A 19,890-nucleotide genomic window follows, 5' to 3' on the forward strand; every position below is an offset into this window, starting at 1 on the left:
TACCTTTCTTTCTATCTTGCCCAGAAATGTTCCTAAGTGGAACCTATGGGATTTAGAGACCAGAGTGGGACAAAGTCTTTGTTTTGGGACTCTCATAAGGTTTCTTCACAGTAGTAAAATAGGTGAACTGTTCTTCCAGAGAAGTCTTTGGATACTGGAGGGGACTGAATTGGAGAGAAAAAAGAATGATGAAGTGAATCCCAAGTGTACAGAGCCCTGCAGGGAGTTGTTTAGCACCATGAATTACCAGATATTTCTGAGAACATAGTTTATGCCTGGTAACAGTGGTGGTTCAGTGGTAAAATTTCCTTCCATGTAGGAGACCCAGGTTCAATTCCTGGCCAATTCACCTCATACATACCCATGACCCATCTGTCAGTGGAGGCTTCTCTGTTGCTGTGATGCTGAACAGGTTTCAGTGAAACCTCCAGACTAAGACAAGGAAGAAAAGCCTGTCTCTCTACTTCCACAAATCAGCCCATGAAAATCCAATTGATCCCATTGGTCCAATTTGCAACCAATCATGGGGATGGTGCAGAACTGGGCAGTATTTCATTCTTTTGTATCTGGGGTCACCGTGAGTCAGGGGCTGACTCAATGGCAGCTAACAAGCATAACAACAACTATGCTGGTGGGTAGGTAGGAAACATAAAAGTAGAAGATCCCTATATTCAAAGTAGCATAGAGTCTGAATGGGAAGATAGGCCCTTTGTGGAGGAACTTGTGCTACATACAACAAAGGCTTTAGGACTTAGAGAAGTGACAGACCATTATAGACTCAGGTGGGTGATGAGGTGGCTTTGAGAAGGTGGAACTGATCTTGAAGGAACTGGAAGATGCAGAGAGGGTAGGTTCTATTCAGTTGGAAAAACCACATGAACCAAGGGATAGAGATGATGAGAGGAACTGCAGCAGGTGTGTTCATTGGCTTGAAGTGGGAAGTTGTAATGTGTAGACATCACGAGGCCTATTATCTGGGAGCTTGATTAGCTCTGGTGTGTTTGTTGTTGTTATGTGCCTTCGAGTCATGAAATAAATCAAAACTGTGTTTAAGAACTATTGGCAAAAATGTGCAGAAAGGATTAGAATAACAGGATAATCTGGGGTTCCAGGACCTTGATATATGTGACTGAAAAAGCCAAACTCACTGCCATTGAGTTAATTCCGACTCATAGCCCCAGTGGGTTTCCGAGGCTATAAATCTTTATGCCCCATTTTCCTTCCATGGGACTGCTATTGTTGTTGTTATGTGTCATCGAGTCGGACCCAACTCATAGCGGCTGCTCCTTGGGTTGCCGAGGCAGTATCACTACGGAAGTAGATTGCCCAATCTTCCTTTTGAGGAGCTGCTGGTGGGTTTAAATTGCTGACCTTCTGGTTAGCAGCCAAATGTCTTACCCACTGCCCCACCAGAGCTCCTTTAATATATGTGAGGTTGCCATTTTTTTTTTCCTTTTAATTATTTTCCTTTATTTTTAGGAAAAATAATATTTTCACATGATTCAGAATCTGAACAGTACAGAAGGATGTATGTAAAGTGAAAAAGACACCTTCTCCCTTTGTCCCCTAGCCACCCATTTTCCCTTTTGGAGGCAAAGTTACTACCCTTTGTCCCCTAGCCACCCATTTTCCCTTTTGGAGGCAAAGTTACTACTTCCCTGGGTATTATTCTGGAAATTTGCTTGTGCCTGCAAAGACAGGCAAATATGTTTATTTATTTTTTAGAAAAAAATACAACAACATAACAACAACAGCAACAGCAGTTCCGTGGAAGGAAAACGGGGCATAAAGATTTATAGGTAGAATAAAAGTATATTCTCATCTCAGTCCTTTTCACTTAATTTATTATGAGGGTTTTTCCATATGGAAAAAAAAAATGCCCATATGGCACTTTCTTATTCTTTTTTGTGACTACATAGGATCTCATTGAGTGGATATGCTTTAATTTGTTTAATCAGTCCATTAGTGGACATTTAGGATTTTATCAGCCTTTTGTTATTATAAATAGTGGTATAATGAACATGTCATTTTGCTTATGGATGAGTTGGTTAAAAGGTGGAAAGCACATATAGTTTTGTCAGATCTTGTGATACTAGTTGTTGTTCTTGAGTCAAATCAATTACATCTGTGGAAAGAGGTGACAGAGAAGTTCAATATTATCACTAAAAACCAGGCCAGGAGCTGACTGTGGAACAGAACATCAATTGTTCATATGCAAGTTCAAGGTGAAGCTGAAGAAAATTAAAACAAAGCCAAAATATGACCTTGATTATATCCGACCTGAATTTAGAGACCATTTGAAGAATAGATTTGACACGTTGAACACCAGTGACCAAGACCAAATGAATTGTGGGATGACATCATGAAGATCACACATGAAGAAAGAAGAGGTCATTAAAAGACAGGAAAGAAAGAAAAGCTCAAAATGGATGTCAGAAGAGACTCTGAAACTTGCTCTTTAATGGAAAGTAGCTAAAGTGAATGGAATAAATGGTGAAATATAAGAACTGAACAAGAGATTTCAAAGGGTGGCTTAAGAAGACAAAGTAAAGTATTATAATGAAATGTACAATGACTTGGAGTTAGAAAACCAAAAGGGAAGAACATGGCTAGCATATCTCAAGCTGAAAGAACTAAAGAAAAAAATTCATATCTCAAATTGCAATATCGAAGGATTCTGTGGGCAAAATATTGAACGATGCAGGCATCAAAAGAAGATGGAAGTAATACACAAAGTCACTGTACCAAAAAGAATTGGTCAACATTCAGCCATTTCAGGAAGTATCATGTATATAATCAAGAATAAATGATAATGAAGGAAGAAGTGCAAGCTGCACTGAAGGAATTGGCTAAAGAAAACAAGGCTCCAGGAATTGATGGAGTACCCTTTGAGAGGTTTCAACAAATGGATGCTGCACTGGAGGCATGTACTCATCTGTGCTGAGAAATTTGGAAGACGGCTACCTGGTCAGCTGACTGGAAGAGATCCCTATTTGTGCCTATTCCAAGAAAGGCGATCCAACAGAATGTGAAAATTATTGAACAACATTAATAATACCACACGCAAGTAAAATTTTGCTGAAGATAATTTAAAAATGGCTGCAGCATGTCTTGACAGGGACCTTGCAGAAGTTCAATGCAGAAGACATGGGGGATATCACTGTTGATGTCAGATAGATCTTGGCTGAAAGCAAGAATACCAGAAAGATGTTTGTTGTTGTTGTTACTAGGTGCCGTTGAGTCGACTACAACTAATAGCATCCTGGTGTACAATAGAATGAAACACTACCTGGTTATGCGCCATCCTCACAATCCTTGTTATACTTGACTCCATCATTACAGCCACTGTGTCAATCCATCTTGTTGAGGGTTTTTCCCTTTTTTTAATGACCATCTACTGTACTAAGCATGATCTCTTTCTCCAGGTCCTGGTCTTGTCTGACAGTATGACCAAATTAGTTGAGATGAAGTCTGGCCTTTTGCTTTTAAGGAGCATTCTGGCTGTACTTCTTCCAGGACACATTTGTTTGCTCTTCTGGCAGTCCATGATATTTTCAGTATTCTTCACCAGCACCAAAATTCAAAGACATCAACTCTTCTTCAGTCTTCTTTATTCATTGTCTACCTTTCACATTCATATGAGGCTATTGAAAATACCATGGGTGGAGTTAGGTATACTTTAGTCTTCAGAGTGACATTTTTGCTCCTAAATACTTTAAAGAAGTCTTTTGCATCAGATTTACCCATCGTAATATGATGTCTGATGTCTCAACTGCTACTTTTATGGGTGTTGATTATGGATCCAAGTAAAACAAAATCCCTAACAACTGCAGACTTTTCTCCATTTATTGTGATGCTGCTTATTGGTCCAGTTGTGAGGATTTTTGTTTTCTTTCTCCATACTGAAGACTGTAGTCTTTGATCTTCATCAGAAAGTGCTTCAAGTCATCTTCACTTTCAGCAAGCAAGGTTGTGTCATCTGCATATAGCAGGTTGTTATTGAGTCTTCCTCTAATCCTGATGCCACGTTCTTCTTCATATTGTCCAGCCTCTTGGATTATTTGCTCAACATACAGATTGAATAAGTATGGTGAAAGGATATAACCCTGAGACATTCCCTTCCTGATTTTAAACCTTGCAATATCCCTTTGTTCTGTTCAAATGACAGCCTCTTAGTCTCTGTACAGATTCCTCATGAGCATAATTAAGTGTTCTGGAATTCCCATTCTTTGCAATGTAATCCATAATTTGTTATGATCCACACAGTTGAATGCCTTTGCATAGTCAATAAAACACAGTTAAATAGCTTTAGAGAAAAATAAGGGTTCCAGAACACTTATTAACTCATGTTTAGGAATGCTCTCAGGATACAGTTCTTCAATCAGAACAGTCTCCCCTCAGCCATGCCCTCAGGCTCTCTGGACTTTGGCCTCTCAGCCTGGCCTCTGCCCTAGTCAGACAAATGTTACAAAGCTCTTTTAGCTCTGCCAATAGGTATACCTGGGTGCACCCAACTCCTCCAGCAGGTCTCCTGCCCACAGGCACTCAGCTTTCTTACTCCATAAGCCTGCCACTCTGTCTTGTGCCTCTTGGTTCCTCAGCTACAGTTTTTCAGCTGTGCATCTCTGCCGAGGAAGTCCAGTGCAGGGATCTTGGGTCCAAAGACACGCTTCATTCCAACTCCAGCTTTTCTCTCTTGATGGCAATGAGAGTTCCCTTTTCTGCCTCTAAGAATGCTAATTTTAAGCCTAGCAGAATGACAAAACTAGCCAGTTTCCACATTAGAGTTCCATATACCTTATTTGCCTGGCTTTACCTGGTAATCTGTTAAGAGTCACAAAGACTGGCTAGAAAAGCCATACCAAGTAATTCACTGCACCACAGACTGCCATTTACATTATTGAAAAAAAGTGCTTGCAACAGGTAAGTCATTGGTCTTGCAAAATTCTATCATGCAACTTCTGGCATCATTTCTATTGCCAAAGCCATATTTTCAAACTATTGGTGATTCTTTGTTTCCACCTTTCACATTCCAATCACCAGTAATAATCAATACATCTTGATTGTATGTTTGGTCAATTTCAAACTGCAGGAGTTGGTAAAAATCTTCAGTTTCTTCATGTTTGACTTTAGTGGTTGGTATGTAAATTTGAATAATAGTAGTAGTAACTGGTCTTCCCTATAGGCATAAGGATATTATCTTATCACTGACAATATTGTACTTCAGCATAGATCTTGAAATGTTCTTTTTGATGATGAATGCAATACCATTCCTTGTCAATCTGTCATTCCCAGCATAGTAGAGCATGTGACTGGTTGATTCAAAATGGCCAATACCAGTCCATTTCAGCTCACTAATGCCTACGATATCAATCTTTACACATTCCATTTCATTTTTGACAATTTTCCAGTTTCCTAGATTCATACTTCATTACTTCCATTTTCTGATTGTTAATGAATGTTTACAGCTGTTTCTTCCCATTTTGAGTCATGCCCCATCAGCAAATGAAGGTCCTGACACTTTTACTGCATCCACCTTATAAAGGTCGACTCTACTTTGGGGAGGCAGCTCTTCCCTAGTTGTATTTTGAGTGCCTTCCAACCTGAGGGGCTCACCTTCTAGCACTGTATCAGATAATATTTCACTAGTATTCATAAGGTTTTCAGTGGCCAATTTTTTCAGAAGTGAATGGCCCCATTCTTCTCAGTCTGTGTTAATCTGGACGCTATGGAGGCAGAAACAGTTTACTCTTCACTATTACGTAACACTATGCGTTCTAGCCAACCAGTGTGTTCGCAAGCTTTCTGGTAAGTTTAATTAGCATTTCTCTTATTATGCGTAAGGTTGAGCATTTTTCATGTGTTTAAAGAAGTATTTGTGTTTCCTTTTGTATGATTGTCCATATCCTTAGCCTGTTTTTCTACTGTTTTGTTTGTTTTCCTTACTGATTTGTACGATTTTTTTCCAACATATTAGGGATACTAAGTCTGTACCTGTAATATGAGTTACAAACAACTGATGGTTTGTTGTTGCTGTTTTTTTTTTGTTTGTTTGTTTTTAAACTCAGTTTGGGGAAAGACTTGGCTGAACAATAGGGCCACGAGAAACTGCCTCATGAACTTCACTTATACAGAACCAAGACATCTATATAAGATTTTTGAGATGTTATTAACTAAGCTCTTTAGAGTTTAGGAACTCTGGTAGCGTAATGCCTAAAGCACTTGACTGCTAACCAGAAAGCTGGCGGTTCAAACCCACCAGCCACTCCTCGGAAGGAAGGTTGGGCAATCTACTTCCGTGGTGATACTGCCTTGGAAACCCAAGGAGGGGTTGCTATGAGTCAGGTCCTACTCAGTGGCAAATAACAACAACAACAACTTTAGAGTTTTTCTTAAGACCATATTAAGCAGTTTTCTTTCGTAGCATTCTTTTTAGTAACTTCTCGGGAGCTTATTCATTTTTTTGTGGTAGTGGGAAAAATGCAGCATTTAAACTATCATGTTTGTGGGACTGATTGTGTCCATGAGATTGACCCTGGTTATGTCTTACAGGTTGGAAGAATGTCTGCTGGATATTCTCCAACATATGACAAGGACAATCATGTTCTTCCCACTTTCAGAGGAATTCCTGTATGTTGTTCCTGTATCTCCTTCCAATGTTTTCTTCCAGTACAAACTTTTGTTGTGCACTGCTGCATGGTGCCAGCCACTGTGCTATAAGCACTGGGCGACACAGGCTGTCATAGATCCTGCCATTCAGGAGCTCATACTTTGGGAGAGGGAGCAGGGTGTGGGACATAAACACGCAGAAACAACCTCTGCATGGTAAGGCAATTGCTGTAACAAAGCAGAGTAAAGTACAGTGGAAATACCAGTACCAACTCACTTGTGTAAATTTTGTGTGTTTATTATTCAAGGAGGGCATGCACTTGTCCCTCACATTGCCTGACCATTGTATGATAATGGGAGTTCTCCAAGTACCTCATTTTAAGCTGCTTTTAATAACGCATCAGAGCAGACTAGATCTTTCTGGCCTCCATTTCAAGGGGCATTCAGTACAGTAGGTGATTGGGTGGATGTGAGGGCTGTGGATTCTACCCTCACACTAAAGCTCAGCTGTTCCTACAGATCTCAGAGTTGAAGAACCATGGCATCCTCCAGGCCCTGACAACAAAAGTGAATGGATGGGAGGCAGATGGTAAGGTCCCCTTCAGGGGCCTGGGAGTCTGGGTGGGACCTAAGTCAGACCTTCTTATGGATCTGCTTTTCTTCATTAGAATTTCTCTTCTCTTTGTCCTGAATTCTGTAGATTTATCATTCCTCAAGAAAATTAGAATCAATACTGATTAGGAGTCAAACACCTGAGTTCTAAGTCTCTGCTTGTGACCTACTATGTGCAAGTACATCCTTTTGGCAAGTCATGTCATCTCTATTTCTACAGTGGAGATATTAATACCTCCATTACCCCAAAGAGATGTTATGAAAATGAAATGAGACAGTATATGTGAAAAGGTTTTGAAAACGTATCCTGCTTTTTCTGCGTTTCATGGCACTTTCCTATACTATGGGAGCTCTGACAGCAATGAGTTCCTATCCTGTATTTAAAGCTCATTCCACTTGCTAATTTATTACAGAGAAATGCACTCTCACCAGTTAGAAGTCCAGTTCTAGAGTCAAATACCCCTGGTTTATATCCTGGCTCTGTAACCCACCAGCTATATGACCTCGAGCAAATTACTTAACTTTTCTAACCCTCACTTCATCTATAAAACAGAGATAATTTCGGAACGTGTTATAGGAATTTGTAAAGGTTAAGTGACATAATGTAAATGAAGTACTTGGCACATAAACTGTAAATGTAATGAAGGCTCATTAGTATTGCTAGTTGTCTTTAATTTCTACAAACTAATAAGGTAACATATACAAATATAATGCTTTTTAAAAATGTTCTAAAGTACAAAAATAATTTGGAGTTCTATGAAGTTTCTTTTAGTATAACTTTGTTCTTATTATATCATGAGACAAACCAACATTTATTAAAGTTACGTTAAATACTAAGATGTTTTATATTTGAATACAACGGACATTTATGTACCAGAGACTTAATTTATGAAACAATTTTAAATTTTTTTTTCAGATTTCTCTTGGCTAATTTAAATCAATAAAAACACTAGTTGCCAAGACCATGTATACGGTTGGCAGATAATGGTCCTATAAATGTATTTGTATGATCTGTAAGAATTTCCAGCTGTATAGTAGAGCTGACAAGGGACAAGGTTGGAGTCACTTCTTGGTCACAGCCAGCTATCCAGAGAGACTGAGTAGTTGAACCGGTGGACTCGGGACCATAGTCACAGGGGACATTAAGCTCAATTGGCATAACATACTACACAAAACATTGTTCTACCTCCTACTTTGGTGATTAGCGACTGGGATCTTAAAAGATTGCAAGCAGCCATCTAGATGCAATGATGGGTCTCTTCTCATCCAGAGCAAAGAAGAATGAAGAAAACCAAAGATGCATGGAAACAATTAGTCCAAGGGACTGGTACACCATGCGATTCTCAGCCTATACGACTACGAGACCAGAAGAACTAGATGGTGTCTGGCTACCGCTGTCAACCACTTGGAGGGGGATCTATGTAGGAGATCCTGGATAGAAAGGGAGAACAATGTGGAACAAAACTCAAAATCATTTGAAAAAAAAAAGTGGGGGACCAGGTTTGCTGGTCCTATAGAGCCTAGTGGAACCACTGAGACTATGGCCCCCAGCTGCCCTTAAGGTCTGGAATTGAGCCCACACCTGTGGCTTCCAGCCAAACAAAAGACAGACATATGAGTTGAACATTTACCTGAGGTAGACACACTCCTTGGAGAGAACAATCGTGGGAGAAAGAAGGGCTGTTTATGCACAGGGAGACAGCTCAGGGGGCAGGAGTGCATGGAGTGATGGACACAGGGAAGAGGTAACTATGAGGAGGAAGTAAGAGGGGAGCTGTTGCATTGGGGTAAATTGTAGTCAGTGTCATGAGACAAAGTGTAAGTGGGAAGTTAATTTGCTCTGTAAATTTTCACCCAAATCACAATTAATAATAATAAAAAAAACATGAGTTGCCATTGAGTCAGTTCTGACTCACACTGGCCCCCTTGTGTGTCAGAATAGACCTGTGCTCCATAGGCATTTTCAGTGGCTGATTTTTTTTGGAAATAGATCACCAGGCCTTTCGTCCAAGTTGCCTTTGGTTGGACCTTAAACCTTTAAGCTCATTAACCATTTACACCCCACAGGGACTCCCATTTAAATTAATAGGCTGACTAAAGCACCAATGCTGCATTCCTGTGAGTAAATCAAATGGAGCCCAAATAAATGAGGCAGTTAAAACAGGATAAAAGATAAAGAATCATACTAATGTTAGCTGTGTTTATTATCCTGAGAATTTGACCTTTCTTCTCATGTTGTTTTGGTAGTCAGGGGAGAATAGTATTTATGTCAGGATCCTCTTCAGAAGTAGAAGGAGCCTACTTGGTTCTAAGAGAAAAGGAAAGGGAAGCTCTTGTACAGTTTAGGCATTTGTCCAATTTTTAGGCACCAGATGGATATCGCTAGTTGAGACCTATACTTTCTGTTGACTAACCTACTGTGATAGCAAACCTTACTGGGGAGGTTTCTTCTCTGGCTCTCAGTCTTTGATCAAGTTTGTAGAAGAGGTATGAGGGGTTCAATGTTGATCATGTTCCTGAGGATTTGAAAGGGTATAGATGAGGATTTGAAGAGTGAAGAATCAATAAAGCCACTTTGTCCCTTCTTTTTATCTCCAAAGGCTCCAGCATATTTTATATTCTTTACTGTATTCCGTGGGGTTATATACCTTGGAAACCCTGAGGCTCCATGTCTGCTACCCCACCCCAGCATTTGGGGCTGGCAAGATTGAATTATCTAGAGATTTACATATTCACAACCTCTGGACCCACCTCACCTGCTCCAACTGTCCTCTGCCCTGCTGTGCCCGAGCGCATGGCTGTGTCAATAATAATAGCCAACATTTCTTGAGCACTTACCTTTGTGCCACATACTCTTCCAAGTGTAGAATTACCTCATCCTCAGCTATCCCCTGAGGGATTACAGATGACTAAATTGCCCAAAGAAATACAGCTAGTAAGTGGTGGAAGTGAAAAACAGAAGCAGGCAGTTTAGTTCTAGGGTGTGCTTTTAACAACCCTCTTTGACTTCTTTCAATCCACTTTCTCTTATTCATTATCAATTAGTGTTCAGAGTTCTTGGTAGTTTTGTTTTTTTTTTTTTTAAGTAGCCAAGTATATTCTCAAAATAGTTTATTGTCATGTGACTTTCTCAGCCAAAATAGTGAGACAGAGAAGAGCTGTCCTAAACTACTTTTACCATTATAGCTGGAGAGACCAATTTTTGGTATTACACTGAAATGTCTCTATTCTTCACTTTGTTGATGTCCACTATAGAAAATCCAATAGCAGGACATGCCATTAGTAATTCGGGCTAGAGAGTAATAGCTTTGGGTGGGTGGTGGCTATAGACAGCCTATCCTGCTGCTTTTTCCCCCGTCTTACTGTGCTTTCAACAGAACTGGATGGCTAAAATGGTTGGCATTGGGCTGCCAACTGAAGGGTTGGTGGTTCAAGTCCACCAAGAGGCACCTCAGAAGAAAGGCCTGGTGATCTACTTCTGAAAAACCAGTCACTGAAAACTGACTGTTTCAGTTTTACTCTGAAACACATGAATCTTTATGAGTCAGAATCAACTCGAGGCAACTAGTTTGTTTTTTGGTATTGTGCTTTTATTCATCAAACATTTGTTGAGCACCTATCATGTGTCAGGCACTGTGCTAGGTTCTAGAGAACTTGCCCTCGGGTAGCCCGCAGTCTAGTGGGAGAGATCATTACAACACTGTATGATAAGCACTGGGTCTCGGGGTCTCTCAGGAGTGGCTTCTGGTTCAGACTGATGAGGTTACAGATGCCATCCAGTGAAGGTGATATCAGAGTTAACCAAAGGCTGAGAAGGGGATACACCATCAGGGGTTGGAAGTGAAGGTGAGAGTACTTAATGTACTGACTTGGCAGTGAGGGGAGCGCAGCCTGTGCAAATGTATCTGGAGTGTTTGAACTAACTTCCGCTAGTTCTGTATAGGCCGAGGGCAAAGCTAGAGAGGCAAGAAGGATCTAGATTGTAAAGGTACTTAAGTGCTGTGCTAAAGGGTATGGATTTTACCTTGAAGGTGATGGAAAATCCCTGGATGATGTTGAGAAGAAAGTGACATCAGATCTGCCTTTTGTTAGCTCATCTGGCAGCTGTGTGAAGGGGGGATTGGAAGTCAAGCAGATGAGGTTGGAATCTATTACAGTGGCACCGACATACCTGGATTTCAAGGTTTCCTTTTCTCACTATTGCAGTTGTAAATACAGAGGTGCTCAGAGCCCAAGAAGAATGGGAAGCTGTGGACAGTATCCAGCCAGACCAAGGTAACTGTAGGGACAGCTCCACCTTCATGCAGCCCTGCTGCTAGCAACTGCACCATCCTCATGTGTAGCTGACATTTCTGTGACTCTGGGATTAGGAGACAATTCCAGTGTTCCCATTTTAGATGTGTGACATAGAATAAGATGTGCTGTTGTTGTTGTTGTTATGTGCTGTTAAGTCAGACCTGACTCATAGCGACCCCTCTTTGGGTTTCTGAGGCAGTATCACTACAGAAGTAGATTACCCCATCTTCCTTTGAAGTAGTGGCTGGGGGGTTTGAACCACCAGCCTTCTGGTTAGCAGTCAAGTACCTTAGGCACTACACTACCAGAGCTCCCGTAGAATAAAATAGCCTTTTGAAATCCAAAAATGATGACATTCTGCCTCTGCAGGAAATGGGAATGAATGCTGTCAGGAAAGCTATTCCCACTCAGTCCTGAGAGAGGACATAGATGGAGTCAGCCTATGTAGCGTGATGAGATTGAGCAGGGCTGGAGGCAGGCAGCCAGGGCACTGCAGAAGGTTGAGCAGGTTGTTCACTGCAGAAGGATATCCCTGAGGCTGGGATCCAAAACCATTGGCTAGAAGTCTCTGAGGCCTGGGTGCAAATGGTGTCACATCCCTTTGTAAGAGAGGTTTCCATGGAACTGTAAGAGAGTAAAAGTAGGATCCATATGTATGTAGCCTGAGCTCCACTTCTGGAGAGATATTCCAGTGAGTTTATCGGCTATTACCTGTATTGCTAACTGATAACAAAGGATGAGGAGGGGGTCATATACAGGTGGTAGAAGAAGCAAAGTAGAAATTAGGAAAGGTTCCTAAGCTAACACACTCCTAAGCTAGCACACTTCTATGTGGGTATCTACTCCAGACAGTGACTTGCCCCCTCACAGGGCATGAGCATGAGCTCCCTACAGAGATCCAGCTAGCAAGCTTCTGAGCAGCCTAGTCCAAAAAATGATAATGCCAGACTGTCAAAAGAGGATTGGTTGTGGCTGTAGCTGTCAGATGATTGCAGTCTGAAGCCAGTGCTTGGATTGGAGATGACAATCAGAAGGCCCTCAGTAAATGTTGCTGACAGAACGGGTACTGTTACAAATCCTGCAGTGCCTTCTCTTTTGCCACAGGGAGCCAGGCCATTTCAGACCAGCCTGGGCAACTCATCTCCTTCAGTGAGGCCCTGCAGCATTTCCAGACTGTCGACCTCTCCTCCTTGAAGGTATGACCATAGGAAGGATTGGGATCACAAGCAAATCAACTTCTTCATGGGAGCCAGGTTTCTACCCTACCAGGATAGGGCATTGAGCAGGCAGGATGGAAACTTGAGGACCCTGCCCTACCTAAGAATCTTGGGGCACAGGATCATGGTAGCCAAGGACCCATGCCTTGTGCTGTACCCATGTGGCCTGTCTTGGACTGTACCCATAGAGATCCTGTGGCCCTGTCATACAAGGGTCTATGTAGCTGTTTCCCTACTCTTCATTCTTCCCTCTTAGGGATGAAGAAGTCTGGGGTCAAATGCTAGGTCATTCCTTGGCGGGGAAGCAAGACAACCTGTCCAGGGAACTGGATGATTTCTGGCCAATACAGGAAAATCTACCATTCCCTAAAAGAACCAGAAGCTGTGTAGAGTTGGGAAAAGAAGAAATATTGGGGAGAATAAAAGATCAGGGGGCTTTTATCACTCATCTTGAGTGACCAGTAGTAAGTTTAGGAGAATGCAATTTCAGATTTTTAGTGTAAAACTTTACTGAAGAGAGAGACTGAAAAGACAGGAATGAGGTTAGCGTGTAGGATCCTGAGCACCAGATGCTACCAAAATCAGAATATTCCAAGGTCATGACAGTGGCCCTAAGCCACCAGAAGCCAGCATAACCTGGCTCAGAAGTGCTGATTATGCTCCACAGAGTTATGGAGCTCTACTTATCTCCCCACTAAACTCCCCTTCCCACTGGCTCCCTCATCCTAGAAGTTGAGGGGGCTGCTCGATTTTGTGATTTATGTCCTTACAGAGAGACAGATAGAGAAGGGCAAAAGCAGCCTTATTGGGAAACCTGGCCTGGCTTTTATCTGACCACGTATGGGGCTTCTCTACAGCTTGGCATCTCTAGCCACTAAACCAGTTGCTGTGGAGTCAGTTCCCACTCATGGTGACCCCATGTGTTTTGGAGTAGAACTGTGCTCCATAGGGTTTTTCATGGGTTGATATTTCAGAAGTAGATTGCCAGGCCTTTCTTCCTAGGTACATCTGGGTGGACTCAAACCTCCAACCTTTCAGTTAGCAGTTGAGCATGTTAACTCTTTGCACTACCCAGGATCTACCCTGGCCTTAGTGGTAGTCTGGAACAGCTAGTTCTTGGAAAGCCCAAAGGACTAAATGCAGAGAACTGGTTTGTAATGCCTGGGCTGGAGGACATCTCTTTCTCCTTACAAAGAACCTGAGAGCTGGAAGAGCCTGTCTCCAGAGACTCAACATGTATTCAGCACAGCTTCTGCCCCTTTTTCTTGGCCCAGAGACCAGCCACTTGGTGGCAAATTCTGCTTTCCACAAGAACTGCCCCATCTGTGGGGTCAATGGTAAGTTCATTATGGCAGGTGAACCCAGCACTCTGTCCATTGCGTCCAACTTCCTCCCCAGAAAAGAATTCAGCCAACCATTCGAAGGACTGGGCTCGCTGCCCTCCGGCACATCCTCTTCGGTCCTCCAAAGCTCCACCAGTGCCTTCATGAAGAAAGGGACTTGATCCTGACCATTGCTCAGTGTGAGTGCCAGCCCCAGCCCAGCCCGGGTGCTGCCACAGGGCAGGTGCTGTATGTGTACTGTATAGAGCACTGTTTGCTTACCCTGGTGCTGAGGCTATGCCAGGGGTGTTGCATGTACTGTGTTGAGGGGGAAGAGAGCAGGAGCTGAGGGGTCCAAATGTGGGAGAATGAAGTGTCTTGAGCACAGTTCAGATCCATCTTGGCTGTACCATCCTCTGACAAGCATTTAGACCTCCACTAGTGGGCAGTCTGACTGAGGGTGTGGATGTTTTTGGGGCAGGTGGCCTGGATTGCCAAGACCCAGTGCATGGCCGAATCCTCCAAACCATCTACAGGAAGCTAACCGGCTCCAAGTTTGACTGTGCCCTCCATGGAGACCACTGGGAAGATTTGGGCTTTCAGGGTGAGAGAGAGGAATGGTTCATCTTTTTCTTGACCCTATTTCTAGGACTAGGCTGAGAAGTTAGCTAGTACTCTTCCAGCCAGGCCAGTACCTTGAGATGGGATACTCGTGGGAAAGCATTCCAGGAAGAGGGTACAACAAATGCAAAGGTCCTGAAATGGAACATACTTGCTCTGCTTGAGAAATTGCAAGGAATGTAGCTGAAGTGGAATAACAAAAAACAGAGTGATGGGAGAAAAAAATACTCATGAGCTTGCAGGCCATTGTGAAACACTGACTCTGAGTGAGATGAGAAACCATTGAAGAGATACAGTTTGGAACCTAGGATTTCTTTTCCCTCTTTTTTGTCAATATTGGTGAAATTTTTATTTTTTAAGTGAAACAAAATTATTTTAACTCTTCCTTGATTGCGCTACTTTTATTTGTTCAAAATCATTTCAAATTACGTTAATATAAAATAGGAAACTATTCATTAATTAGTAGTCATTTGGTATTGATGTTTAACTCCCTGTGCTCTTCCCCCTTCTATAATATACTTGTGTTAAATATTTTCTCTATATACATGGAGAATCGACATCAGACAATGTTATTGATTCTTATTTAGCCATCAAAGATAATTTTACAAATCCAACAGAAGGAAGGTCTTGTTAGTTACCCTGTATACACTTTCTGTTGTTCTTCCTTCTTGATATTCTAAGACTCTTGTCATCATTTTATTTCCATTTCAAGAACTTCTTTGTGTGGTAAAAATTTATAAAAAATAATTTGTGCTCAATTCAGCAGCATATATACTAAAATTGGAACAATACAGAGAAGATTAGCATAACCCCTGCACAAGGATGACATGCAAATTCATGAAGTGTACTATATTAAAAAAAAAAAAAAAAAAAGGCAATTCAACATTTTTTACATGTATAATTCAGTGACATTAAGTTCCTCCTGTTGTGCCACCATTACCACTCTCCTTTTCCAAATTATTCTACTACCATTAGCAGAAACTCAGTATCAAGAACTTTTTTTAGCCAGCTTCACAGGATAGGTCTGCTAGTGATAAATTTTCTTAGTTTTCCTTCATCAGAATGTCCTGATTTCTCCTTCATTCATGAGAGATAGTTTCACTGGATATTAACTTCCAGGTTGATAAATCTTTTTTTTCAGCGTTGCAAACTGTGTTGTATTTCTTCCTTCTGGCCTCCATGGGTTGTGATGAGAAATTTCCTCTCAACTGAATGATTTCTCCCTTACAAGGAGGTGTTGTTTTTCTCCCTCTGGTTTCAAGCTCTTTTGTCTTTAGTTTTCACGAGTTTGACTGTCATGTGTCTTTACATGGATTTCTTTGGATTTATTCTGCTTGGGGTTAGCTAAGCTTCTTGACTTTAGGTTTATATCTTCTCCCAAATTTGGGCAGTTTGCAGCCATTATTTCCCTAAGTGCTTTTTTCAGCCCCACCCTCCTTCTCCTCTCCCGTAGGACCCCAATGGCATGGATTCTAGATCTTTTGTTACTGTCCTACAGATCCATTTTGTTTTTTACCCCCCTTTGTCTCTTTGTTTAAAGTGGATAATTTCTGTTGTATCTTCAAAATCATTGATTCTTTCCTCTGTTATCTCTGCTCTGCTGTTGAATTCACCTAGTGAGTTTTTCATTTTAAATTTTCAGTTCTAAAGTTTCCATTAGGCTCTTCTTTATATCTTCTACTTATTTGCTTAAATTTTCTGTTTATTTGCTGAAACTTTCTATTTTTTCATTTGTTTCAAATTCCGTTGTAATTACCCATTGAAACATTTTTATTCTAGCTATTATATTTGTTTTCAGTTGGTGCTATAACAAATTAACCTAAACTTGGTGGTTTCAAACAACACAGATTTATTATCTTACACTTCTGGGTGTCTGAAGTCCAATACATGTCTCACTAGGCTAAAGGCAAGGTGTCAGCAAGCCTGCATTCTTTCTGGAGGCTCTAGGAAAGAATCTGTTTCCTTGCCTTTTTCAGCTTCTAGCGGCTGCCTGCATCCTTGGTTTGGGGCCCTTTGGTCCATCTTTAAAACCGGCAACATGGCATCTTTCTAACCCTGCTTCCATCCTTATGTCTGTTTTTCTGACTCTGTGGTTCTTCCTCCTTCCACTTTTAAGTACCCTTCTGAATACATTGAGCCCACCCACAAACAGTTCAGGATAATCTCCTTGTCTTCTGACAAAAAAAAAAAAAAAAAACCACCACCAAATCCATTACCATTGAATCGATTCCAACTCATAGCAACCCTATAGGACAGAGTAGAACTGCCCCAATAGCAGCCAAGGCTGTAAATATTAACAGAGGCAGACTGCAGCAGGAAGTCAGCCTGGGCTTCTTATGCCACAGACATCTTCCCAGTCAGGTCCTAGAAGCTCAAGGGAGCAGAGACTTCAGTAAACATTGCTCACTGCCCTACTCCAGTTTCCTTGTTTCTGTTCCAGGACCAAATCCAGCTACAGACCTGAGAGGAGCAGGCTTCCTTGCCCTCCTGCACCTGCTCTACCTGGTGATGGACTCCAAGACTTTGCTGATGGCACAGGAGATTTTCCGACTATCTCAACACCATATCCAGGTATGGCTTTGTTGGGAAGCCAGAGGGGAGGTCTGTGGAGCTAGTACCTGAGCTGCAGAACTTTTATGAGCCAGTGAAGAAGGCCTGACAGGGAAATAGTTCTAATTGCTGAGGGCTCTTGGGACAGCTAAACAGCCAATCCCATCATTCTGACCTAGGTTGGAATCTGAGCTCATCCACTTACTAGCTGCATGTTTCAAGTAAGGTCCTCAACTTCTCAGAGCCTTTGTTTCCTCCTAAGTAGAATGGAGATAATAGAAACTTCAGGTGGGTTATTGGGAAAATTAAATGAGATAATGTGCAAAAGCACTTAGCACACTTGCTCATCTTCTCTCAACTCACTGTCCTCCCTGAGGAAATCCTTTGCACCATGTTGGTAGCCCTCCTGACCCTCGGATGGAGAATTAGCCTTTATTTGTTCAAGAGAAGATTTACCTGGGGTTAGGTGACACAGATTTACTAACAAACCAGAGTCTGTTTTCTGCAGCCCCTCAACTTCCATTCCCAGTCTGCTCTCTGGAGTTGGTTGGATGGTTTTCCCAGGTAGCAAAAGGTGATAGTCCCTCTCCTATAGAAAACACATTTAACCTGTTTGCCTGCTATTTGTCTATCCCAGACCCATGGACCTGGAATTCATTCATTTACTGAAATCTCTGATCAAATTCAGCATCTCCTGTGCTAGGTACTGTTCTTGGTACGTGAGATAAATCAGTGAACAAAATAGAGAAAGATCTTGCTGTTGTGGCACTTACCTTCGAGCAGAGAAGACAATAAGGTTATTAAGTAAACTATATAGTGTGTTAGAAGGTGGTAAGTGCTAAGGAAAAAAGACAAGTAGGGCAGGGTTAGCAGAATGGGGATTAGGGTATTTATAATAAAGGGCGGTCAGCGTAACTCTTGTGAGAAGATGAGATTTAAACCAAGCCTTGAGGGGTAGGAATGTCATCAAGGTGCTATCTGGGGAAAGAGCATTCCAGGCAGAGGAAACAGCTGGGACAAATTGCCTAACAAGCATGTCTGCATGTTCAAGGATGCCAGGAAGCCAGTGGGAACAGAAGAAGCACAAGGAGGGTAGTAGAGAGGAGGTTATGGAGGCAACAGGGCAGAGGGCCTTGTGGGCCATGGTAAGGCTTAGATTTTACTCTGAGTAAGATGAGGACCTATGGCAGGATTTTGAACAGCCGAGTGACATGATCTGGCTTACATTTTAAAATGGATGATAGCAGCATCTAGATTGAAAGTAGTCTAAGTTGAAAAGTAAGGACTTTTACAATAATCCAAGCTAGAGATCATGATGGTTCAGATCTGAGTATTCTCAGAGGAAGTGGAGAAAAGTGATCAGAGTCAAGGTTTAGAATCTCAAGCCAATAGGCTTAAGATAATAGAACTAGCAATTTTTCCTGATGAATTAGATGTGGGTTTAAGAATATGAAAGAAGTCAATGATGATTTTTAGTCTGAGCAACTGGAAAGATAGTTGCCATTAACCAAAATGCAAAGACAGAGTAAGTTTGGGGGTTCAGTTTTGGCATGTAAATTTTGAGAAGGCTGGTGGTTCAAACCTACCAGCTACTCCTTGGAAGGAAGGTTGGGCAATCTACTTCCATAGTGATACTGCCTCGGAAACCCAAGGAGGGGTCGCTATGAGTTGGATCCAACTCCATAGCAGTGAGTTTGGTTTGGTTTGGATAAGACTTTCAAGTGCAGATGTTGGGTAAGCAATTGATAGATAAGTATAGCATCAAGGAGAAAGGTCTAGACTAGAGATTAAAATTTAGGAATTGTCAGTGTATAGGTCACTGGCTCTAAAGGTGTAGTCCCTGGCCAGCAGCATCAATATCACCTGGGAACTTGTTAAAAATGCATGTTCTTGAGCCCCCTTTAGGTCTCTAGACTGAGAAAGAGCAGCCAGGGCTCAGAAATCTGTATTTTAACAAACGCTCCTGGGGATTCTGAGAGCCACTGACACCGATTCAGTTTCATGAAACTGGAATGAGATTGCTAAGGGAATGAGTGTAGAAGAAAAGAAGACCAAGGACTGAGCCCTAACACCCTCCAACATTAACAGAATATGGAGAAGAGGGGGAGAGACATTAGGAAACCAAGAGAGAGTGGAGCTCTGGAAGCCAAATGAAAAAGTAGTAAGGAAGAAATGATCAGCTATCTCGTGTTGCAGCTAATGATGGAGTATCAGGTCTGATAATTACTGGATTTGTCACTGGCAGCCCTTGATGGGAACATTTTCAATGGAATGGTAGAGACAGAAGCCCCTGATTTAGTTGGGTTTAAGAGGGAGTAGAAGGAGAGAATTAGAGATAGTAAGTATAAACAACTTTTCAAGGAGTTTTGTTGCAAAGAGGAACAGAGAAATGGGGTGAGCCAGGACAAGAACAGATAAATGCACACCCATGTTCATCGCAGCACTATTTATAATTGCAAAAAGATGGAAACAACCTAGGTGTCCATCAACAGAAGAATGAATAACCAAACTATGGTACATACATACAATGGAATACTACACAATGCTAAAGAATAAGGTAGAATCTACAAAACACTGCATAATGTGGATGGACTTGGAGGACATTATGCTGAGTGAAGTAAGTCAATCACAGAAGAACAAGTACTGCATTAGTGTGTTACTGT

The 19,890-nt window shown here is 41.7% G+C and overlaps 1 protein-coding gene and 1 non-coding gene across 2 annotated transcripts in view; both read left to right on the forward strand.

The window, feature by feature from the left end:
• The window catches only part of ELMOD3 (ELMO domain containing 3), a 55,640-nt gene that overhangs the window by 645 nt on the left and 35,105 nt on the right, over positions 1–19,890 (forward strand). Inside the window, exons 2-8 of the mRNA XM_007948906.2 lie at positions 6,553–6,630; positions 7,129–7,198; positions 11,428–11,496; positions 12,622–12,713; positions 14,133–14,256; positions 14,538–14,660; positions 17,118–17,248. Of these exons, the coding sequence (XP_007947097.2) occupies positions 6,553–6,630; positions 7,129–7,198; positions 11,428–11,496; positions 12,622–12,713; positions 14,133–14,256; positions 14,538–14,660; positions 17,118–17,248 (687 nt within the window). The remainder of the gene's footprint in view (positions 1–6,552; positions 6,631–7,128; positions 7,199–11,427; positions 11,497–12,621; positions 12,714–14,132; positions 14,257–14,537; positions 14,661–17,117; positions 17,249–19,890) is intronic.
• LOC122150776 lies at positions 15,428–15,534 on the forward strand. Its single transcript, XR_006163846.1, has one exon. It is a non-coding gene; the product is annotated as a U6 spliceosomal RNA (small nuclear RNA).

Source organism: Orycteropus afer, unplaced genomic scaffold (genome assembly GCF_000298275.1).
Source record: "Orycteropus afer afer isolate SDZICR_OR568_19922 unplaced genomic scaffold, OryAfe1.0 scaffold00231, whole genome shotgun sequence".
In the NCBI taxonomy this organism is placed as follows: Eukaryota; Metazoa; Chordata; class Mammalia; order Tubulidentata; family Orycteropodidae; genus Orycteropus; species Orycteropus afer.